A 22,224-nucleotide genomic window follows, 5' to 3' on the forward strand; every position below is an offset into this window, starting at 1 on the left:
TAAGATCAATAACAGCTTTTGTCCTTACTGCATGAGCTAGATACTACGGCATTCTGGGAAGCCATGCCACACTAGTAGCAAACACTGCAACAAAGAATGTATACATTGCCAGTTGTGTGCTTACACAATATATATACAAGTTTATGTACACATTTAGTCTGGCATTGCAAGACCCCAAACTAAGAGCAATCTATTTCTCTCATGTGAATGTGATCACAATACTTGGTCTGTGGCTCATTTAATTGCTGTTTACTTAGCAAACATCAACATATCTGAATTAGGTTCCTGGAAGAGGTTCTATTCTGTCTTTCTGCTTGCAGGCATCTGTATTCACATAAACATGCTGATGCATCTCAATTACCAGATCGAGGAGCAAATAAGATAGTGACTTAACAGTGCTGTAAATAATAAACATTCAGTATACACAATTTGGCAGATCTCAATAAAGGCACAAAGATCCCTGAATGTATTGCCAAGTAAGAATCAGTTGGGTCAGTTCACTTCAGCATGATATGAGTAGTATCGGGAAGGAGGTCCAGGAGCTATTCAATTGAGAGAGCTGTAATGCGGTTCTCATTTCTTAAGCCAGGTGGTTAGTCGTGAGAACCTGCATTCTCCAACTTAAGTGCCTGTCAGCATGCTGTCTGTGCCATTCTAAAGGCAGAAACAGCATCGCAGCACAAGATAAGTCAGATTTCTGCTCACAGAGGTGCAAAAAGTAACCCTCAGGTTGGTTATAACAGCATGCTCAATTGAATAGCCCTGGGAATCGGACCCACAGAATTCATGTCATGTCCCTACTGTAGTGTTCATCTGTCTCTTGCATATGAACAGGCACAGGAAACAGATATCAACTTTCTATCCCATGCATAAAGGGAGATTGCAGCGATTGTATTTACACAACATTGTACAGACACAAATCACACTTCTTGTTTTGTTAGCATAACTTATATACCTGTAAAACATTGTTGGGCTGATGAACCTTCTGAGGGTGTGCCATGGGCAGAATTGCTGCCGTGCTGAGTTGCTTTTGCACAGAAATGCATGTTTTTGGATGGAGCTCCTGTGTCACGTAGAGGATGGGTGCATGTCTACAGTATGTTTATAGTGGTGATATAACAGCAATGTATGGAGAAGGACAATGCGGCTGTATAGATGAGTGCAACTCTTCATATGAGAGAATATTCACATATACTTCCAAGCACGCAAACATGGTCTGTGGCCATAATGCATGCAAGTTTGCATAAGTCACTCTCTTTGTACCCCAAATTTACCAAGTTGACTCCATATAACCCCAACCAACTTTAATGGTACATCATAGAGTACTATCAACACATTTGTAGTCATTGAAATGTATTAATTGTGTTGTGAAAAGTGCTAGTACCTTGGAATATGCAGCAGCTAGTCTTCGGTTTTGAATCCCAAAATCTAAGGGTTCATTTCCTTGGGACTTTGCTGAAAGAAAATGTTGAATAAGAAAACATATATTATTTCACTTGAAACCTTTTCTTGTGTTAAAAAAATATGTGGGTTTTATATAACATGTGTGTATGAGCAGGGCCGCCGAGAGGGGGGATACAAATTACCTGGGCTTGCTGGAGGGGCTCGGCAGGGGCCCTGGTCCAGCCCCCTTCCTCCTCCATCCCTCCTGGGCAGCAGCAGCAGCACACACATCTACAGTATGTGCTGACAGCAGTCTCAGCATGAGTGTCTTAGTGACAGCGTGAGAGCTCATGCTGAGCCTGCTTTCAAGCACAGCACATGCTGTAGGTGTATGCTGCTGCTGAGGTGGGGGCAAAACATGAGTGTTTTTTCACCCCTCTAAACATTTTGGGGAAGTGGTCTAATCATGGGAACTGACCACACCTTCCACTTTTAGGGCACGTCCCAAAAATGTTACCGGGGCCAGGCATACCTGGGGTTGGCTTTAATGCCAGCCAACCCCAAAAATATATTCAAACACTATGTGAGGCATCAGAGTCATGCTGCCCACAGGGAAACGTGTGTGGGGGTTCTCTGAGTGCTCAAACAACCCGATATACCCCGTACCATCTGCTGATCTCCAGAAAAATGGCACAGGTGCTATTTTCCCAGTGATTTCTATAGAGCAGATCTCTGGAAACATGGCACCTAACTATGTTACTGAAATGTACTTACTGTATAGTGTTATGCATTAGCAAAAAATTATTTGTTTTACATCAAACATATCTGAAACAGATGTGAATACTTGTGTACACTGGATGCATTTCTGCAGCTTTGCATACATGTGCCAGCTCAGGGTTAAAGAAGGTTCTAAGGCATAGACAAAATACTGGGCCCGACATACGGAAAGTTGGATCACATCCGTGAATCTGGCATAGAATGGACATGCATCCTAATGGTTCACATGGTCTTGCTTTATTTATTGAGGAGATTTGCATGTGTTATGAGTGAGCTAGATTTCATTGATTCACAGCCTTTACCTGGGGAGTGCCAAGTATCTCAAATCTTTGAGACTAATGATTTCAGCATATTTTGCAAAGAGTTTCAAAGCTGCCAGCCAAAGCGCTTCAGGGTCAGGCACATATTAATACTCTACAAGTAAGGGCTACACGTCTATAAGTGGACCCAGGAGACATCGGATCTAGAGGCATTCTACAAAACCATTCTACAAAACCTCTTATACAAAATGGCATTAAAAGGAGAGGTGATAATCATGGGAGACTTTAATCTACCTGATGTAAACTGGGAGCTGCCTGTTGCAAGTTCCACCAGAAGTAGGGACATGCTGAATTCCTTGCAAGGAGCATCCCTCCAGCAATTGGTGAGGGAGCCCACTCGTAAGGACGCAATATTAGACTTAATACTTACAAATGGTGACAGAATATCTGACATAAATGTGGGTGAAAATCTGGGATCCAGTGACCATCAAGCAGTATGGTTCAAAATAAAGACAGAGACTGACTCATCGCACACAAAAACAAAGGTGTTAGATTTTAGGAAGGCTGATTTTGTAGAGATGGGAAACTCTGTAAGGGATTCTTTGGCAGAGTGGAAGAACGTGGAAGGAGTGCAGGATAAGTGGGAAAAATTAAAAAGTGCAATTCTAAAAGCAACAGAACTTTGTGTCAAAAGAGTTAGGAAAAACACAAGAAAAAGAAAGCCATTGTGGTTTGCAAAAGAAGTAGCAAGTATTGTGAAAGCAAAAAAGTTGGCCTTTAAGAAATTTAAGCAGACGCAGAAGAATGAGGACAAAGAGGTGTATCTTGTTAGACAGAAGGAGGCTAAGAAGGTAATCAGATGTGCAAAAGCACAGGCTGAAGAGAAAATGGCCCAGTCAGTGGGTAAAGGGGGGAAAACTTTTTTTAGGTATATAAGTGAAAGGAGAAAAACAAAAAGTGGAATAATTAGACTGAAGACAGAGAGTGGAAGTTTTCTTGAGGGGGACAATGTAATAGCAGATAATATTAATAAATATTTCTGCTCAGTATTCACTACTGAAAGAGAGGGGAAGGGGCCACAGTTAAGTTGCAAGTATAGTCAGAAAACTGAGGGAGAGGCAAGTACATTTACAGAGGAAAAAGTCCTCACAGAACTCTCAAAACTGAAAGTGGATAAATCAATGGGGCCAGATGGGATACATCCAAGGATACTAAAAGAGCTTAAAGGGGAGCTGGTAAAACCAATAACAGAATTATTCAACCAGTCACTAGCTACTGGAGTAATCCCAGAGGACTGGAAAACAGCGAATGTAGTCCCACTGCACAAAAGTGGAAGCAAGGAAGAGGTAAGCAACTATCGACCAGTGAGCCTTACATCAGTAGTAGGGAAATTGATGGAAACACTCTTAAAACAAAGAGTTGTAGAATATCTCAAAACCAGCAATTTACAGGATCCAAAACAGCATGGGTTTACTGGGGGAAGATCATGTCAAACAAATCTTATTGACTTTTTTGACTGGGTGACTAAAGTAATAGATCAAGGTGGGGCTGTAGATGTAGCTTATCTAGACTTTAGTAAAGCTTTTGACACTGTCCCACATCGCAGACTGTTAAATAAACTTGAAAGCTTGGGATTGGATTCTAAGATAGTTGAATGGATAAGAGCGTGGTTGCAGGACAGAAAACAGAGAGTTGTAGTAAATGGAGTACAGTCAAAGGAGGGAAAGGTTACAAGTGGAGTACCCCAGGGATCTGTACTTGGACCGGTGCTTTTTAATATCTTTATTGGTGATATTGCTAATGGAATTGAGGGTAAAATGTGCCTTTTTGCAGATGACACAAAGGTATGCAACAGGGTAGACACACCAGGAGGGGTAAAACAAATGATTGAGGATCTAGGCAGATTAGAGAAATGGTCAAGAGAATGGCAACTACAGTTTAATGCCAAAAAATGCAAAATCATGCACTTGGGTCTCAGAAATCCAAAGACTCAATATAGTATAAATGGCACTATAATGGAAACTACTGAGGAAGAGAGGGATCTAGGTGTCACCATTTCAGGGGACTTAAAAGCAGGTAGGCAATGTAACAAAGCAATGAAGAAGGCAAGTCAGATGCTTGGTTGCATAGGGAGAGGTATCAGCAGTAGAAAGAAAGAAGTAATAATGCCACTGTATAGGTCATTGGTACGACCTCACCTAGAGTATTGTGTTCAGTACTGGAGGCCATATCTCCAGAAGGATATAAATACATTAGAGACTGTACAAAGAAGAGCAACTAAAATGGTGCATGGCCTACATCACAAAACGTACCAGGAAAGACTAAAAGATCTTAATATGTATACTTTAGAGCAGAGAAGGGAAAGGGGGGACATGATAGAAACTTTCAAATATATCAAGGGCTTTAACAAGGTACAGGTGGGAGACATTCTTCACAGGAAGAGGAGCAACAGAACACGAGGACATGCACTGAAACTAGAGGGAGGAAGATTCAGGGGAAATGCGAGGAAGAATTTTTTCACAGAAAGAGTAGTAGATAAGTGGAATAGCCTCCCAACAGAGGTGGTAGACGCAAATACAGTAGTACAATTTAAACATGCTTGGGATAAGCATATTGATATCCTTACAAAAAAATAAGGATCAAATATGGTTTGAGGTAACATGTTTAAAAAAAGGGGCAGACTAGATGGGCCAAGTGGTTCTTATCTGCCGTCAAATTCTATGTTTCTATGTTTCTATGATTCAACATTTATTTGCTTGTATCTGGCATTGTGACTAAACCAGAGAAAGCTGTAAAACAGAGAATAGGCAGCAGAAAGGAGCTGCTTGGTTCACCATTTGGGAGATGCTAACAGTGAAATATACTCATTTATATCTTCATTTGGTCTTTGAAGACAGTAACGTGGAGCCGGTGGGGACCGACAGGGAGCTCCATTGGAGGGAGACTTGCGAGTGTCTCATGTGCGCACATCCCCTTCCGGTGGCTGCAGCAGGCTGATAGTCAGCAATTCAACTGCAAGACCACCACTAAATGAGATGCGCTCCATTTTTATATAGTCAAAATCTATAGCAGGTTAGTTCAAATTGCACAGTGTTTAGGCACTTCCGATCCCAATGTGTGGCATCAGAATCCAAAGTAGAAATAGACTGTACAGCACAGTCTATTTCTATTATATCCTAGCGAGGGCCATGCTGCTTAATGCAGCATGTCCCCCGTTTCCCCCCATCTCCAGCATGCTCCATCCCTCCCTCCACCACTGCACCACTCCCGGTCCCCGCGGCCGCCGATATTGCATTGATATTGGCTGCCACAGGATCACAGTCTGATGAACGGTTTATTTATTTATTTACAGTTTCTTATATAGCGCAGCAGATTCCATTGCGCTTTACAATAGTAGACAGTGATAAAACAAACTGGGTAACAACAGACAGACTTGGAGGTAGGAGAGCCCTGCTGCAAGCTTACAAACTATGGCTAATGGCACTTACACTTAATTTATACAAAAGTATATGAAAATATAAATTTAAACTTTTCACATTATGACCTATCGATATTTTCACACACTTCTATTCGCATCCAGATGTTTTCGCATTATAAAGTATACAACTCACAAATGTAATATTGTGCAATTTTTGGAAAACTTTACCCGCCCACCAGCCAATCAGGAGCAGAGATTTCCTAGAGGCCACTCCTGATTGGCTGGTGGGCGGGCCTAACCCCTGGTTTGTGGGAGAAGCCAAGTATGTCAACAATCATTCAGGGTGGTACGTGCAGCCGGTGAAGCAACCAATGTACACCGGAGGTACCCCTATTGGATTTTACTTGGAGAAGAGGGCTGGCCTTCAAGGGAATCCTTAGGCGCATGACTGTAGTATGAAATATAGTTATACTGGTCTGGTTCGTGTGTGTGTTTTATTTAACTTTTTCTCATGTTGTGGAACTACAAGTACCAGCAGGCTCTTAAATGACTGGTTGGTGTGTTTCTCCAAGACCCTGCATGTAGTGCAGGCTTGCTGGGACTTTGTAGTTTCACAACATTACACAATAGTTTATATCTATTTTTAACTATTTCACGTTCAGTCCGGTGCCCAGCACCCAGGGTCACCGGGGATAGCCCTGGGCTTCAACCCATGCAGGGTTAACTCTGGAGGGGGAACCCCTTTACTGGGGGGTCACTACTCCTTCTTGGTCCCTGCCTGGGCTGACCAGCCACAGGGAGGAATGCTTTGGCCGGGGGAACTTGCTTAAAAAGTTTCCCCCGGCTGTGGCATTACTCTGTTGGCTGTTTGGACTTGATGCTAGTTGCCAAAATATGGGGGACCCCTACTCATGTTGTTCCTTGTATTTTGGGAACCAGGGACCTTGAGCCTGGTTTTGGTTTAGAAATCCTGAGGATCCCGTATGATTTTTGTCCCCTGAATTTCTAAAAGCAGGACCGGTTCTTTGAGCCCGGGGATGCTTATGCTGGGGGCTTATTTTGGAACATGACTAAAAATCTCATCCTATTACATCTCGTCCAATGTTGCAGAACATCTGTTTTTTAACAGCGAAGGCTGGATTTTGTGCATCCGGAATCATATTACTTTGCAGCACACAGCACACAACATTACAGCCACTTGCAAGATTATGGTTAATTAAATAGAAATGACTGATTAAAAGCAAATTCTGACAATACTTTAATACTCACATGGCAGCTGAAACACAGTATTCATAGCATGAACCACACCGTTTGTCGCCATCATGTCTGCTTCAGAAACAGGCTCTTTATTTACATGTAGCGTAGAATTTTTCTGCAAATAATATCACAAGTTAAGGACAGTATGTTCATACATTTTAGGGTTATAGTACTGAATGCCATGAACTTGTATGTCTTATTTAATGGAGCAAGTTGGATGACAATTTTCCGGTAGACAGATCCAGGACCACAGAGCATTTTACTTTATATCCACAGTTTAGGGGGAAGCCTCCTGGCTGCTAATAGAGAAGGCCATTCTCCACATTGAGAATTACCATCTGGCAAAGTTCACGGGAACGCAGTATGATGACACACATCATATCAAGCAGCCTCCTAATTGGACACTGAGCGGGCAATTGCAATCATCAAATTGGGCCCTACTCTACATATCTTCCTCCAAATCTCATGGACAGTTCTGTTATAGCCGGCTAATCCATTAGGCAATCCAGGCTCATGCCTAGGGCACATAGGGCACATAGATCACAATATATAGATTTAAAGTATTTGTTTTGCATTCAAAGGGGAAATAGGGACATGAACCAGTATGATAGCTAGGGTTTTTTGGGACCCATTAATTATTGGCCCCAAATTATCGTAGCATTCACAATGCAGTCCAGGTGTGGCAGTAATGCATCGTCCTGAGAGTGGACAAGTTTCTATGGTGTTATTTTTGCATGGTCGATGGTTAAACCTAGTCCTGAAAATGGCACACACAATTATGGCTACCACAGCAGTACTTGTTATCATTTCAGATAGGAACACATACTTTGCATTAATCTGCAGCATTAAGTAAATGTCAATAGTATGTATATTACCGATATGTATCACTATAAATGATAACTACATGCACTGAACAGAACATCAAAATAAGAACTTACAGAAATAGCTTCCAGCTTTTCACCCTGTAGTGTCTTTATCCTTACAAGCTGACTTACTGCCCCACTGACCAGAATCTCTTCACCAATATGGTATTTTAGTAGATTAGAGAGTTCATTCGCATTACCTTAAAAAACAATATGCAAACATATACATATATTATGTCATTAAAATCAAAAGCCTTAAATCAGGAAATATGTAAAAAAAAACTGTAGGAGGTGGGTTAGGCAATTAGAACAAATTACAATAAAACTAAGGGCCCTATTCAATGCCGAAAACAAGCGATCCTCGCCGTTTAACCCCCGCGCCGGCTGCTCACCCTATTCTACGTTCCGGGGGAATCCTCACTGTCACAGGACGGCGAGGATTCCCCCAAACAGCGAGGCTCGTGGCTAATGCAGGGAGCCCGCTGCATTTAGACGCAAGCCTCGCTGTTTTAGTGGCCGCACACGCCGTTTCCTAGCAAGGGGGTCAGTTGAATACTGACCCTGCGAGCTGTGACAGCAAACAGTCAGCACTGCTTGCTGTCACAGCTCACAAAAACCATTGAATACATCCCTAAGGTGAAGACATAGATATTGTCAGGGGCGAATTTAGGGGTCAGGCCGCCCCTAGGCACAACAATTTTGTGCCCCCTCCCCCTATTTTAATGTAATCATATATGTATATACATTGTTATTTATATATTTCATAAAATGTGACTGTAGCCCACCTTAATATTTTTATAAGCACTCTGGACTGCTCACTGCACGGAGGACCCAGATGGAGGCACTTATTAGTACAGTGATTAGGACAGTGTCTCCGTCAGTCTCTCTCCGGCTCACACACTGTGATGAGCGCAGGGAGGATCTGCGCGCCGCTCAGCTCAGCTGCTGGATACAGCCAATAGACTGTGTGTGTGTAGAGTACTTCAGTAGTCTTGGACTGCAACAAAACATGCTGTTTGCTGCCACCTGGATACTTATGTTGCAGTAATCGGCCGATGTTCCTATAATCATTTACCCTGTATTTGTCCTGTATTGTCTTCAACTGTAAGTCACTGTTTTTCCTGTTTGATTATGTGTACTCTGTAACTGGGCCCTGCGGAACCCTCGTTGCGCCATATAAAGGATAATAATAATAATAATAATAATAATAATATGCACACAAACACAGGTACAGAGTATAAGCCCCAGTGTCTCCCTAAATATATAAAAGTACAAAAATGGTATAAATGTGTAAAATAGGAAAGTAATTGTAACAATTATTATTTATGGATATGTGGAACGTGAGGATGGGCCTATTTTTATGTTAAGACCTGGAGCTGCAACTTTATCTGCCCCATTGTTAATCTGACCCTGATGCTGAGGAGGACATAGTAAAGTGCAGTTGGTGTGGTTTCAGCTTCTGCAAAAATTAGCAACAATGTAGCTAGACAACTGCAGAAATGAAACCTTTCTGTGACTGCTGCACAGAGATCTCACACCCTCTATTTATAGGACCAGGGCCAATTTAAGGGCCTGGAGCTGAAAATATTCAGGGGCCTATTAAAAAATGGATTATGTGATGCCCATTCATACTTTCCTTCCTGAGCCTCTCCATGAGGGAGAAAATGCTCTGTTTCTGGACATCCCTGGTAATGTAGGATTGCCAGCACCTGTGGTAAAACACCTTTCTTATCAATTAACTAGCTCATCACAGGTGATGGCAATCATACATTACCAGGCAAGCCCAGGAACAGGGCATTTTCTCCCTGAAGGAGAGGGTCAGGTAGGCAAGTATGAATTCCATGTAGGGCATGTAGTTACTCTATAAGCCCCAGTGTCTCCCTAAGGGCAAGATGGACTAAGCTTGAAAAGTGATAAAATGGATAGTGATAAACAACCGGCCAATCAGTTCGTAACAGATATGCCACAGGCTTTGTTTGAAAAATGACAGGTAGGAGCTGATTGGTTGGAGGTTTGTCAATCTCCATTTGATCACTTTTTAAGGCTTAGTACATCTTGCCCTAAATATGTAAAAGTACAGAAATTGCATAAATGTGTAAAAAATGAATTCAATTGTAATACTTCTGATTTATGGCCAATCATGTGGCCAGCTGGTGTCTATCTGTTGATCATCATGCTGCCCTTATGATTGGCCTACATCCCTCCCGGTGGCAACGCCCCCTCAATTCTGGGGCCAGCCGACCTGTTGGCGCCCTTGTCCGGAGGCAGGTGACTCCATTGCCTCTGAGAGTTATGCCCCTTCGGAAAGGTAGGGACTGCCAGGATGGAGATGCCTTGACGTGACCTGGCAGCTTACACATATATGTACACTGAATTCTCTGCATTTCTATTATCATGTAGTATGTACATTTTCAGTGTGCTGGGGGCATAGTTTTTTTTTTCTCTCGAAATTTGAACCTAAACCATATGTTGCAGTTCTATATTAATGTGGACATGTTCTTTCAATCTATCCCTGGTTCTTAGGTCTGGGCTACAGCTTTGTAGTTCTCTTTCAAGTGTATGCGTTATCAATTCCTCCCTACAGGACACAAACAGCCCTCTCACTGTGCATCTTTATGGATGCTTCCAGTAATGTCAGTATATTATCCTTAGCTATACATATTTGACAGAAGGTCAGTACTGTAACAATTTCCTTATTAAAGCTGTCAAATGCATCTAAATGCAGAAACTTCAGTTTACTGTAGCTTGTGTTCAGCATATGTGCAGTAGCTGTAATTTGTTTCAAGGCATTGCTACCAACAAAGAGAGCAGTACTGTATCTTGAAATAAATAACTAATAATAAAGCCTTTTCTGAAATACAGTAACTAAATAAATATTGCAGATTATATCACCCATACTCAGCACTGGATTAAATGCCACATGGGAATAGGACTGAAAAAGATCAATGGCTATTGTTAGAAAGGGTGCCGGATGATGGGTCGAAAGTCTGAATTCCAACAGTCAGTGGCAGACTTAGACCTCATGGGGCCCTAGGAAAGATACCAGTTTGTGGCCCACCTCCCTCTAACAATGCCATTAGCATATGGGAACACCAAGCATTTCATGGGCTTTCCCATGAGAATGCTGGGCGTTCTCAAGCTAATGAGGCCATGTCACGGGTGCAGAGGGCGGGCACCTGACATCATCAGATGTCAGCTGCCCGCCCATTTCCTTCCCAGCATGCATGCATATGTAAGTGACTTGAAAGTCACTTTAATTTGAGTGCACCTTCTAAATCTTTCAATGGTCGGTGACCATCAAAAGATGTGGAAGTTTCCCCCTGCCCTGGGAATGGATGTTACTGTGTAACATCCATTCGCAAACCCCTACAAGTGAGTTGCCCTTAAGGTGGCCATACACATGCAGATTTATCTTCAGATCTAGCTGGTTGGAACAAAAACATGGTTATGGATGAGAGCAAATGACAGTTGACCATTTGCTTGGAAATGCTGGAAAACTGAAAAACTGTCACTCATCCATAGCCATGTTTTTATTCCAACCACCCAGATCTGAAAATAAATCTTACTAGTGTATGGGCACCTTTACCCTATCATCTCCTAACTGTCATTTTTTAAAGTCAGTAAAATGACAGAAGCTGATTGGTTAGTGCTTTATCTCTGCCACTTTACCTGCAAACTTTAATATAAGTTTCCCCCACCGTTTTAGCACCTATGGTGACCACGTGGCCTTCATCATTATGGTGATGGGTCTAACTGTATGCCTAGGCTTGGGGCTATAGTCCCACTTACTCAGTGTTAATCTCACCCTGTCTATTGCATTCTGTCTAGCTATTGTTTAAGCTTATATACTGATTCTACCACTGCTTTCATGAATTATGTAGCCAACTCTATTATTGGCTCATAACCTTTAGACAGATATCAATATTTTCCTTATGGCAATGAAGCTTTAGCGCGTGAAGTACACTAAGTAGTCAGAGTATGTAAAATTCCATTAATCTAGAACAGATTATTTTTGGAGATTGTATTAAGAAGAAGCATCACGCTGTGCCTGCATGGTTTTCATTTCACTTCTGGCATGTATTCTAACTAATACATTGCCTTGTACAGTGTGTTGCAACAAGACAATATGCATACCTAATAGTTTGTTTAGTTCTCCTCTTGGAAGTGCGCGGAAGGCTTCGTTTGTTGGAGCAAAGACGGTGAAAGTTCCTTCTCTGTTCAGTGTCTCAGTGAGGCCAGCAGACTGGATTGCAGTCACCAACGTGCTAGAATAACAAGAAGAACAGTTGGCTTGCTAGCATTACATTCTCCGAGAACGGACATCATAACAACCGCAGGATGTATAAAAGCACTGCAGACAACTAACAATTTGCCATCTCCATACTAGTATTTGGCTACGGTAAATCAACTAGATGTATTAAAAAATTATAAGCTCACTTTTGCTTCTGTTATTTTTTAATATATCGTCAGGTGTTATCAGCCAGTATATGTGCTTACCTGAGGCGGCGGCTGGGTTCCGGACTGCACACTAAGGAAATCTCTCAATGGTTGTGAATACTTTGCATGCCCAGTGGCCCAGGCCCAAAGATAGGACACAGCGCATTGGCACTAGTCTGATGCACTGTGGCACTAAATTTGATCACCGGAGGGGGATTTTTATTTCTCCCACTGTAGCATCAGTGATGCTAACATGTCTCATTGGTACAGTATGTTTCCTGCTTCACATCGGTAAAGAGGTGAAGCATGAAGAGATACAGTGGCACAATCATTGCCTCTATAATACATCTACCTGTGAGCTTGAAATTACAGTGGCAATTATGTGTACACAGCACTTGTTGTGTGCAGCATTGTTACCAACCGCATACGTACTAACAAATTAGTAATGCAAAGGACAGCTCTGCTGATAAGAGCTGCCCTTTGTGATGGGCATTGTTCACTGGACTTCTGGGTTTATGACATACTGTAGGAGTCAATCTACACAGCTCTTTTTATAGAAAACTTTTTTGGGCTTGCATGAAAACTCTTGTTCGGCGACAGATGAGCGGCTGGGTAGAAAGCATTCCATAGTGTCCTACTATGAAAAGTTGTCCACCAATGGGAAAATCGCTCAGAAGGGCGAAAATCGCTCAGTGAGTATGCTCTTTGCGGTTTTCAGCCCAGCAATTTTTCCCATCATTGTAACAGTAGCAAGAACACTTGAACATAAGAACATACATATTTCTTAACCATTATAGTAATCAATTGTTCTAATCTACTAATAAAAGTACTATGATGTAATTTTACCATTGAGTTTACAGTATTGGAAATGTATACTGTACCTGAAACGGTTATCAGCTTTAAGGACATCCATGACATTTCCTGATGGTGGAGTTAACAATTTGTCCACAATAAATAAAGTTCCATATCGTCCCTTCTTGTCATGAGCATCAATACAGCTGTTTTCAATGCAGAGAGCCTAAATACAATAATCAGTTGCTCTTTAACGCTGATGGGAACTTCTACATTTCTAAGTAACAATAAAGTTATAGAAAACATCATAGAAAAGCATCAGGGAGCTGGACACACTCTACTACAGTATGTGTGATTTTTTACAAACATGTGTTTACAATTTCTGATCAGTGCCAATGCAATGTTCCCATGGAATGATCTACTTCTGGTTAACGTATGTTATGTTATATTGTATTTGTATGCAGCCATCATCGGTATGCTAAATGTTCTCCCTTTGCGTGTTTGGAAGAAATACTTAGAGGAACATTTTACTTACTAGGATTGCAACAATGTTTATGAAGGTGCTATAAAATCTGCTGATATAGCTCAACTTTTGCCACTTATAGTCACTAAAAGCAGCTGTGAATAGACGCTGAACACATGCGCATATTGTCTATTCAGTGAGATAGAGGGCCTGGGGTCATGACCAGCAGCTCTCAGAGCTCTGGCCATGCCTCCCACAGTGGGGAAAATGGGGGCATGACCTCACAGGAGTACCAGGATCATAGGCCACACCCCCTGACCGGGAGGTCATGCCCCCTATTTTCAGATGCCAGCCGAATGTTGCCACCAATGTTGGGAGGAATGCATACTGAATGGGTAGTATAGACCTGGAGGGAGGATTACAGCAATTAGTAATGCAGCGGCTGTACTTGAATAGCTACACTCTATACGTCTGATTCAGAGTAACTATAGTGCCGCAGACCCCGCAGTGGCTTGAAGGAGACAGCGCCTACTGGGTCTGTGGGGAGCATTGTGAATATAGAGGCAATGCTGCAGGGACAGCTGTTGTGAAGTGAACCTGCAGTAGACACAGCAAAAGCACCAACTGCCCCCACTCCATACTCCCACAGTGATCGGTCACCAAAGGGGACGGCATGCGCACAGGGTGTGCGGGCATCCTAATGCACACACAACGATGCCACGCTCGCGTTGGCTGCCACTGTCAATCACAGTCACATCATGGACATACCATATGATGCACATGACCTCTGTATAGACACAAAGTATGATGCACACGCCTCGGTGCAGACACACCATCTGATGCATGCTCCTCTGTATGTATGTACCATTGCAATTGTTGTAATAATAATTGTCATAATGTGAGCCACTGTCCAAGAGAATGGGAGTTTCCTAGTACAGCATTTGTCCATGGAAACCAATCAGCTTTGAAGTAACATTTATCAAATATATTCTGTAACATTATTCATAGCAACTGTCTGGCTGCGATGGGCAACCCAACTTCTCCACTGGCTCGCTTCTCCACTCTTTTCACAGCTTTATGAATAGGCCCCTATATACTGTACACCATATTTAAAGCATTTGGCTGCAGTGTATAACGCAGTAATGGTGTGTGCTAAAACAAATGTAATCCCAAAATGGTTTTATAGACTCATGGGCATGTATTCAATGCTCCTATGTCGCTGTAAATAATGGTAAGTGTGCATGTTTTTTGGAGAGTGGTGAACTTTTCTCTCCTATTTTGTGCTTCCCTGTATTCAGCTCTGTTGCTTCTCCAAAAATATATTGCGAAGCTAACTCAGTTCACCCTGCACTTCTCCCCATTTCTGTTCAATGGGGATTTTAGTGTCTCTCTCCAAAAGTGTATTCAATGCACAAATTGCGAGTCCTGCTGGTTTCTTTTTTTAGAGCAGTTCTCCATTTTTCCCTCGGCATCTTTTTTAGGTGAACTGTAGGACTATCTTTGTTAAAGTTGTTATTTTTTTTGTTTTTTATGGCTTATAAATTAAAAAATATATACTCTAATGTATTTATTGCAAGTGCCATAATGCTGTACTTCTATATTAATTTATTTGGAATTTAATAAGTTATTTTAATGGTATCCAATAAGAAATCAGTAATGCTCATAGTTATCAGTAATGCTCCTAGTAATCAGTAATCAGTAATGCTCCTAGTTAAACCAAGGCAGGGAAGCTCAGGGAGACCCCCCCTAACATAAAACCACAATTTAGGGGTGTATTAACCCCTTCCTGACAGAGCCAGTTTTTGCGTTCCTGACAGAGCCATTTTTTTCAAATCTGACATGTTTCACTTAAGTGGGGATAACTTTTTTTTGCTTTTACTTATCCCAGTGATTTTGAGATTGTTTTCTCGTGACACATTGTACTTCAAGTTCGTGGTAAATTTGGGTCGATACAGTCTGTGTTTTTTTGTGAAAAATACCAAAATGTTGTGAAAAAATGGAAAATTTTGCAATTTGCAAAATGTCACATTTTCTGCTTGTGAGACAAATAAACATACCACTCAAAATAGTTAATAACTAACAAAGACCATATGTCTACTTTATGTTGCAATCATTATTTCAACCTCCTTTTCATTTTTTTGGACACTAGGAGGCTTCAAATATGAATAGCAAATTCTCAAATTTTCAAGAAAATTTCAAACTCTGATTTTTTTAGGGACCAGGTCAGTTATGATGTGACTTTGAGTGACTTGTATGTGAGACACCCCCATAAATGATGCCATTTCAAAAACTGCACCCCTCACAGTATTCAAAACAGCATTTTGGAAGTTTGTTAACCCTTTAGGTGTTTCACAGGAATTAAAAGAAAGTGTAGGTGAAATTTCAAAATTTCATTTTTTTTGCAGATTTGCAATTTTAATACATTTTTCTAAGGAACACAGTAGATTTTACTAGAGAAATGTGACTAAAAAATGATTCCCCCAATTCTTTGGTTTTCATAAATATCCTATATGTGGCCCTAGTGTGCACGGTGACCAAACCACAGGCTTCATAATAGAAGGAGCACCTACTTGATTTTGGAGCCTCCTTTTTATGAGATTATTTTTTAGGCACAATGTAGGTTTCTAGGCACCATAAGATGCTAAAAGTTAGGTACCCCCCCACAAGTGACCCCATTTTGCAAACTACACCCTTCAGGGAATTCATCTACGGGTATAGTGTACATTTCAAACCCCCAGGGGTTTCACCAATTGTGGTACAACTGGGCAGTGAAAATGAAAAAAAATTAATTTTTCATTTTCACAGCTCAGTTGTATCAAAATTGGTGAAACCCCGGGGGGTTTGAAATGTACACTATACCCCTTGATGAATTCCCTGAAGGGTGTAGTTTGCAAAATGGGGTCACTTGTGGGGGTTTCCACTGTATGGGTGTTTCGGGGGTCATTCAACCAGAATCTGTGCTGCAAAATCCAAAAATCACTCCTTCCCTTCTGAGTCCTGCCATGCACCCAACTGGTATTTTTTGGTCACACATGAGGCATTGCCGTACTCGGGAGAAATTGGGGCACAGATTTTGGGGTGCTTTGTCTCCTTCATTCCTTGTGAAAATGAAAAATTTTGAGCCAGATCTGCATTTTTGTGTAAAAAAATGTAATTTTTTACAGAAAAATGCAGTTCTGGCTCAAAATTTTTTATTTTCACAAGGAATGAAGGAGACAAAGCACCCCAAAATCTGTGCCCCAATTTCTCCCGAGTACGGCAATGCCTCACGTGTGACCAAAAAATACCAGTTGGGTGCATGGCAGGACTCAGAAGGGAAGGAGTGATTTTTGGTGGTGGAATGAATGGTGGGTGCTATGTCGCATTAGCAAGACCCCCGAAGCACCAATACAGTGGAACCCCCCCACAAGTGACCCCATTTTAGTCACCAGCTTTGGGAGGGGGGCTGGCGCTGCGGCTGGCGGGGAGGTGGGAGGGGTGCTGGCGCTGCGGCAGCCGGGTGGGTGGGAGGGAGGGGGGCTGCCGGGTGGGAGGAGGGGGGGGTGGCGATCGGTGGTAATCGGTGCGGTATATATACACACACACACACACACACACACATATATATATATATATATATATATGTGTGTATATATATATATATATATACATATATACACACACATATATATATATATATATATATATATATATATGTGTGTGTATATATATATATATATATATATATATTTTTTTTTTTTTCAGTGCATATATTTCATTTTGTACTTTTTCTGCAGCTTGATGCTGCTGCTGCTGCTGCGGGGGGGAGGGGGGAGGAGGGCAGCGCTGCGTGCGCTCCAGACGCTCCGGGGGAGCCGGGGGAGCTGCTGCTGCTGCCGGGTGAGTGCCCGGCGGGTTCGAGGGGGGGCTGCACATCGGTGGTGATCGGTGCTGTACTTGACAGCACCGATCACCACCGATCCCTGTGTTACCGAGCGGCTTAGCCGCCGGTAACACAGGAAACGCTGTGAATGGCTGTTCAGATTTGAACAGCCAATCACAGCGATCGCCGACCGGGGGGGGCACCCCTGCCCCCCCTGGGCGGCGAGGGGGGATGTCTGCTGTCAGGGACAACAGACATCACCTAACTGTCACTGCGTCTCTAGACGCAGTGACAGTTAGAAGTCATGACGTACATGTACGTCAAATGTCGGGAAGTACTTCCCGACCATGACGTACATGTACGTCAAATGTCGGGAAGGGGTTAAAAAAAAAAATAAATAAACCAAAGCCCCCAAAAAGGCATTTAAAAACGCTAACAATTACAAAATAAATAAAATAAAAACCCAGGGCACTGAAACCACGGCCAAAGCACAACACAATAATAAGAATAAATGAGGACAAAATACACAGCACCAGTCTGCAGCCACAAACCCAATTAAAATTGTCACACAGCCATGTGTTGTAATAAAAACACTGCACAAAACACTAACCTTAAACCTGTTCAGAAGCCAAGATCCACAGATCCCCCGAACACCCTGCTCAAACACAAGTCAAGTCTGCACACCTCACATGGAGAGCAGGAGAAACCTGATCTCTCCTGCTACAGCTCACCCTTTTCCCCTCGCATAATTATGCAGAGTTCGCAAAAAGGGATGGTGAGCTGCAGAAGCATTGAATAAGGAGACAGACAGAAAGGATGAGATGATTAAAAGTGGTGAGTGCTTCAGCGAGGTCACGGTGACATGCAGGAGCGAACAGTGAGCCTGACTCGCAAAAAGCATTGAATACATGCCATGGTGATCAGGTAGTACATAGGGAAATGGGAGACCCTTTCTACTATAATTGTAACCAATAAACTTTAGAAGAAAGTAAAGTAAAAGAAAGTAAACCAATCTATATGTAGCAGAGAGGCTGACATATTTTGTCTGACCAACAGCACAATCAATTTATAACAATAGGTGGAGTGTGTACTGCTTAAAGCACCCAATTCCATTAACCTTTATGTGAATACGGTATGGCTAAAGACACATAGAATGACTGGCACATTTGGTAAGAAGTTATTGACTGGGCATTTGTCTGAAACACACTCTCTAATTCCACATTTTCAATTTAAAGCAAAAGTGACTAAAAAAAGTTATGGTAAATTGTAAAGTTACAGGATAAAATAAAAATCATTGTCACTTACATTTCTATATACAAAAACTCTAAGTTTCTTTCCACCAACTGTCTCTAGAACTTGTCCATGATAAAGATATTTGGACGAAAGCTGATCCTTTATAATGTGATTCTGAAGTAAAGTTGTGAGGTCTCTGTCAATCGCGGGAATTCCAGCTGAACAATCACATAAAGATACACATGAAACACAAACACACAACAGATTCATTTGTCATTTCACCATAATTATATATATTTTTTAATTCTGAGACAACTAACTAACAAATAAACTAACTAACAAAAGGGAGAAATGGAAAGAGAATTACTAGAGTTAAATCATTTTAAGAGCCGATACTTGGTAATGAGCAGGAAAAGTTGGTAAACTACTGTAAATTGGAATTTATTTTAAAATGGAATAATTATAATGAAAAAACATGTTTGTAAACAATAAAATGCATAATTCCCAATTTATTTACAATACAATTATATATTATTTAGATCACTTATATTACCATTGTTTTATAGTCAATTAAAAGCATCTATTTTAGGACATTGATTCGGAGCACAACAAGGCTTAGGGCCCCATTTAGAATAAGATCGCATTTGCAATGCGATCTGGGTGGGATCTACAGTATACATTATATCCATTTTTTTTTAACAGTCTGACTAATTTTTTTTTTTATCAGTCATTATATAGTCATTCATTAAAGAAACCTAAATAGTAAAATACATTTAAATTTAAGAGAAGACAAACCTTTAAATGCATTGTTGTGTGGAGCAATGACTGTTACGCTTTCATTTGTAACAAGGTGCTTGTTTAGTCCAGCTTGTCTGAATAGATCAATGACTGTAGAAACCACGGAATCTTTGCCCAATTCAGATATTGTTTTAGCTGCAACAGAAGATGACATTATGGAATGAGTAGAACCATTGCATGATTCCTAGACAAATATCACTGGAGCTTTATTTTTACAATATTAAAAGTAGTGTGCATGGAAGAGGAGTGACGTGGGTGAAGAGTAGTGAACAGTCCAGAAGGAATACTGTATAGCACACCTACAGTAACACAGTACAATACTTTCTTACTGTAGGTGTGCTATACAGTATTCGCTTTTATTCACAAGAGCCATATTCTCCAATTGAATCAATATCACTGTTGTTCCTCCACCTCCAAGGAACCCATCTTCTCCAGTGTAGGCAACTTAACAAGACTAGAGGAGTGCCATCTCCTTGGGATGCAATCCACTCCACTGCTACAAGAAATAACTTTAGGGAATGCCACCTCCTTAAAGGCCCAGTTTACTTACCTTAAAGGTGGACAAGGATCCCTATTATTTATCCACTGGATTGCTCAATTACAATTGTAAGGAAACAACATGGATCTCCCCAGTTCTGGTGGATACAGTAGGTGACTATTCTTTTCAATATTTTACACTTACCTTCTAACAATAAGTGCTCACCACAGTCAATTGTTTTATACTGTATTAAATTGTAATGGTATATTTTACTGCCACACGCTTGTTTTTTTTTTAGCGCAGTATTAATTCTACCTGTACAGTATTTACTCTAATTCTATTGGGCTTGACTACCCATAATCTGTAGACTGCTGCTTAGCACAGCACACTCATACCAAGCACCTTTCTAGATATCTTGATATCTTTTGCCCATACGTGCAGCATGTATGATATATTGTAATTGGATCATCAGCAGTACATTGCGGGTGCTTTTTAGCACCTGTGATTCCACTTGAACTCCCCGGACAGCTCCAAAGGAGTTTTTACAGGCGGTAAATTGTATGCGATATATCGCATATAAAAAAACTAGCAGATCAAGTGCCAAATCTAATACAGCCCTCTCGGGGAGCTCAAGGTAAAACAGGTCCAAATTGTGCCTCAGACAAGTCAGACTTGTGTATGGGGAACCTTAAATACTATGGGTGTGAGTATTGAGTGAGGAACAGTGCTGGGCCTTACAAAGGAGCAGATAAGATAGATGTGAAATCTGGGAAAGTGAGACACTGTGCAGGATATAATAAAAGTGATCATTTAATCAGATCTATCAAATGTTAATCTACTAAGGTCTTTGCTTTAGACTTGCACATTACTTGTATTATATCTACAGTATGTATTTTTATCCCCTTTCTAATGGTACCATAGATACATTATAAATAATTAAAGGGTACACTAAGAAACAGAATTTGCAGAAAAAAATGAATGGCGACCATTATGGTCTGAGTTTCCTGTACTTAAATATAGACAACCGTACCTGACTCTGGAATTAATAATTCATCAATGAAATGAACAACACCATTAGTAGCCAAAATGTCCTTCTTAGAAATGATTGCTTTTCCATTAAGAGTGAGTTCATCACCAAGGCAGCCGACTTCTAGTGGAGTTCCCTCCACCGTTTCAATGGATGATCCAGCAATAATGGCTTCCGAGCATTGGGCAGAGCGTAAGAGATGATGGTTCAACAGATCTAAACAATGTAAAAACACCAAAATATATTCACAAATATAACAGTTTACTTGACATGATAGTATAGCTTACATACTGTATACTGTACATATATATAGAGTACTTGGATTTCTTGTGCTGTACGGATGTGCCTTGGTGACCTGTCTTGATAAAGGCCCTCTAGTGGCGGAAACGTCGATTGCATACAAAAGTAAGATGTATTGTATCCTAACAAGTACCAATAAATTGTGATCTTATTGGTGATCTTATTGGTGAGTGCTCCTTGTGGATCTTTTCTGGCTCTACACCTGTGCTATATTGGGAATATCCTTGGATGTTTTCTTAGTGAAGCACCCCTCAAGCTGACTGGCCGTGAGTGATGGGCTGGCCGTGAGTGCGGATTCTCCACATATATATATATATCTGCATGGATACTAAGGCGAATGAATGACATTACCAATACATGTTTTATGCTTGCTTGACTTCTCACTATCATCCAGAAATATAGGAAATTGAGGGACAGTACAGTACAAGTAATTGCTAATTGACCCATATGGTTTACAACTAGGTCAAAATTAAAAGATTTGATTACAAATCGGGCGCCCTGCAATACCTCAAGTGGGTGGAGTCATTCTACTATAGACTGATACCTACTACAACCTATCTGTTGATGGTTTATATTTATATCATATATATAGTAGCAGGGTTTAGGGTGTCAGTGCACTGTGTTGTATCACAGCAAGTTACCTTTCAGGGCTTCTGGATCAGCAAGGATTCTTTGCAGTGTCTCTGGTGGAACTTTTTCAAAGGCTTCATTGGTGGGAGCAAGGAGCGTGTACTGTTTGTCTTCACTCTCTAGGATCTCATTGAGCCCCGCTGCTGCCACAGCTGCCTGTTAAAGTGAAACAAAGAATACTGTCTGGCATACTGTCTGGCATGGCTCGCGTGACATTTTATATTGTGTTCCCTCTATTTCAGGAAA

General features: G+C 41.3%; 1 protein-coding gene across 1 annotated transcript in view; it reads right to left on the reverse strand.

Moving 5' to 3' along the window:
• The window catches only part of TGFBI (transforming growth factor beta induced), a 63,801-nt gene that overhangs the window by 3,932 nt on the left and 37,645 nt on the right, over window positions 1–22,224 (reverse strand). Inside the window, exons 7-15 of the mRNA XM_083181863.1 lie at window positions 21,990–22,134; window positions 21,052–21,264; window positions 19,541–19,678; window positions 18,818–18,963; window positions 13,277–13,413; window positions 12,093–12,223; window positions 8,034–8,158; window positions 7,108–7,210; window positions 1,385–1,455 (exon numbers count right to left, since the gene is read on the reverse strand). Of these exons, the coding sequence (XP_083037989.1) occupies window positions 1,385–1,455; window positions 7,108–7,210; window positions 8,034–8,158; window positions 12,093–12,223; window positions 13,277–13,413; window positions 18,818–18,963; window positions 19,541–19,678; window positions 21,052–21,264; window positions 21,990–22,134 (1,209 nt within the window). The remainder of the gene's footprint in view (window positions 1–1,384; window positions 1,456–7,107; window positions 7,211–8,033; window positions 8,159–12,092; window positions 12,224–13,276; window positions 13,414–18,817; window positions 18,964–19,540; window positions 19,679–21,051; window positions 21,265–21,989; window positions 22,135–22,224) is intronic.

Source organism: Crinia signifera, chromosome 4, assembly GCF_055691185.1.
Source record: "Crinia signifera chromosome 4, ASM5569118v1, whole genome shotgun sequence".
Classification (NCBI taxonomy): domain Eukaryota; kingdom Metazoa; phylum Chordata; class Amphibia; order Anura; family Myobatrachidae; genus Crinia; species Crinia signifera.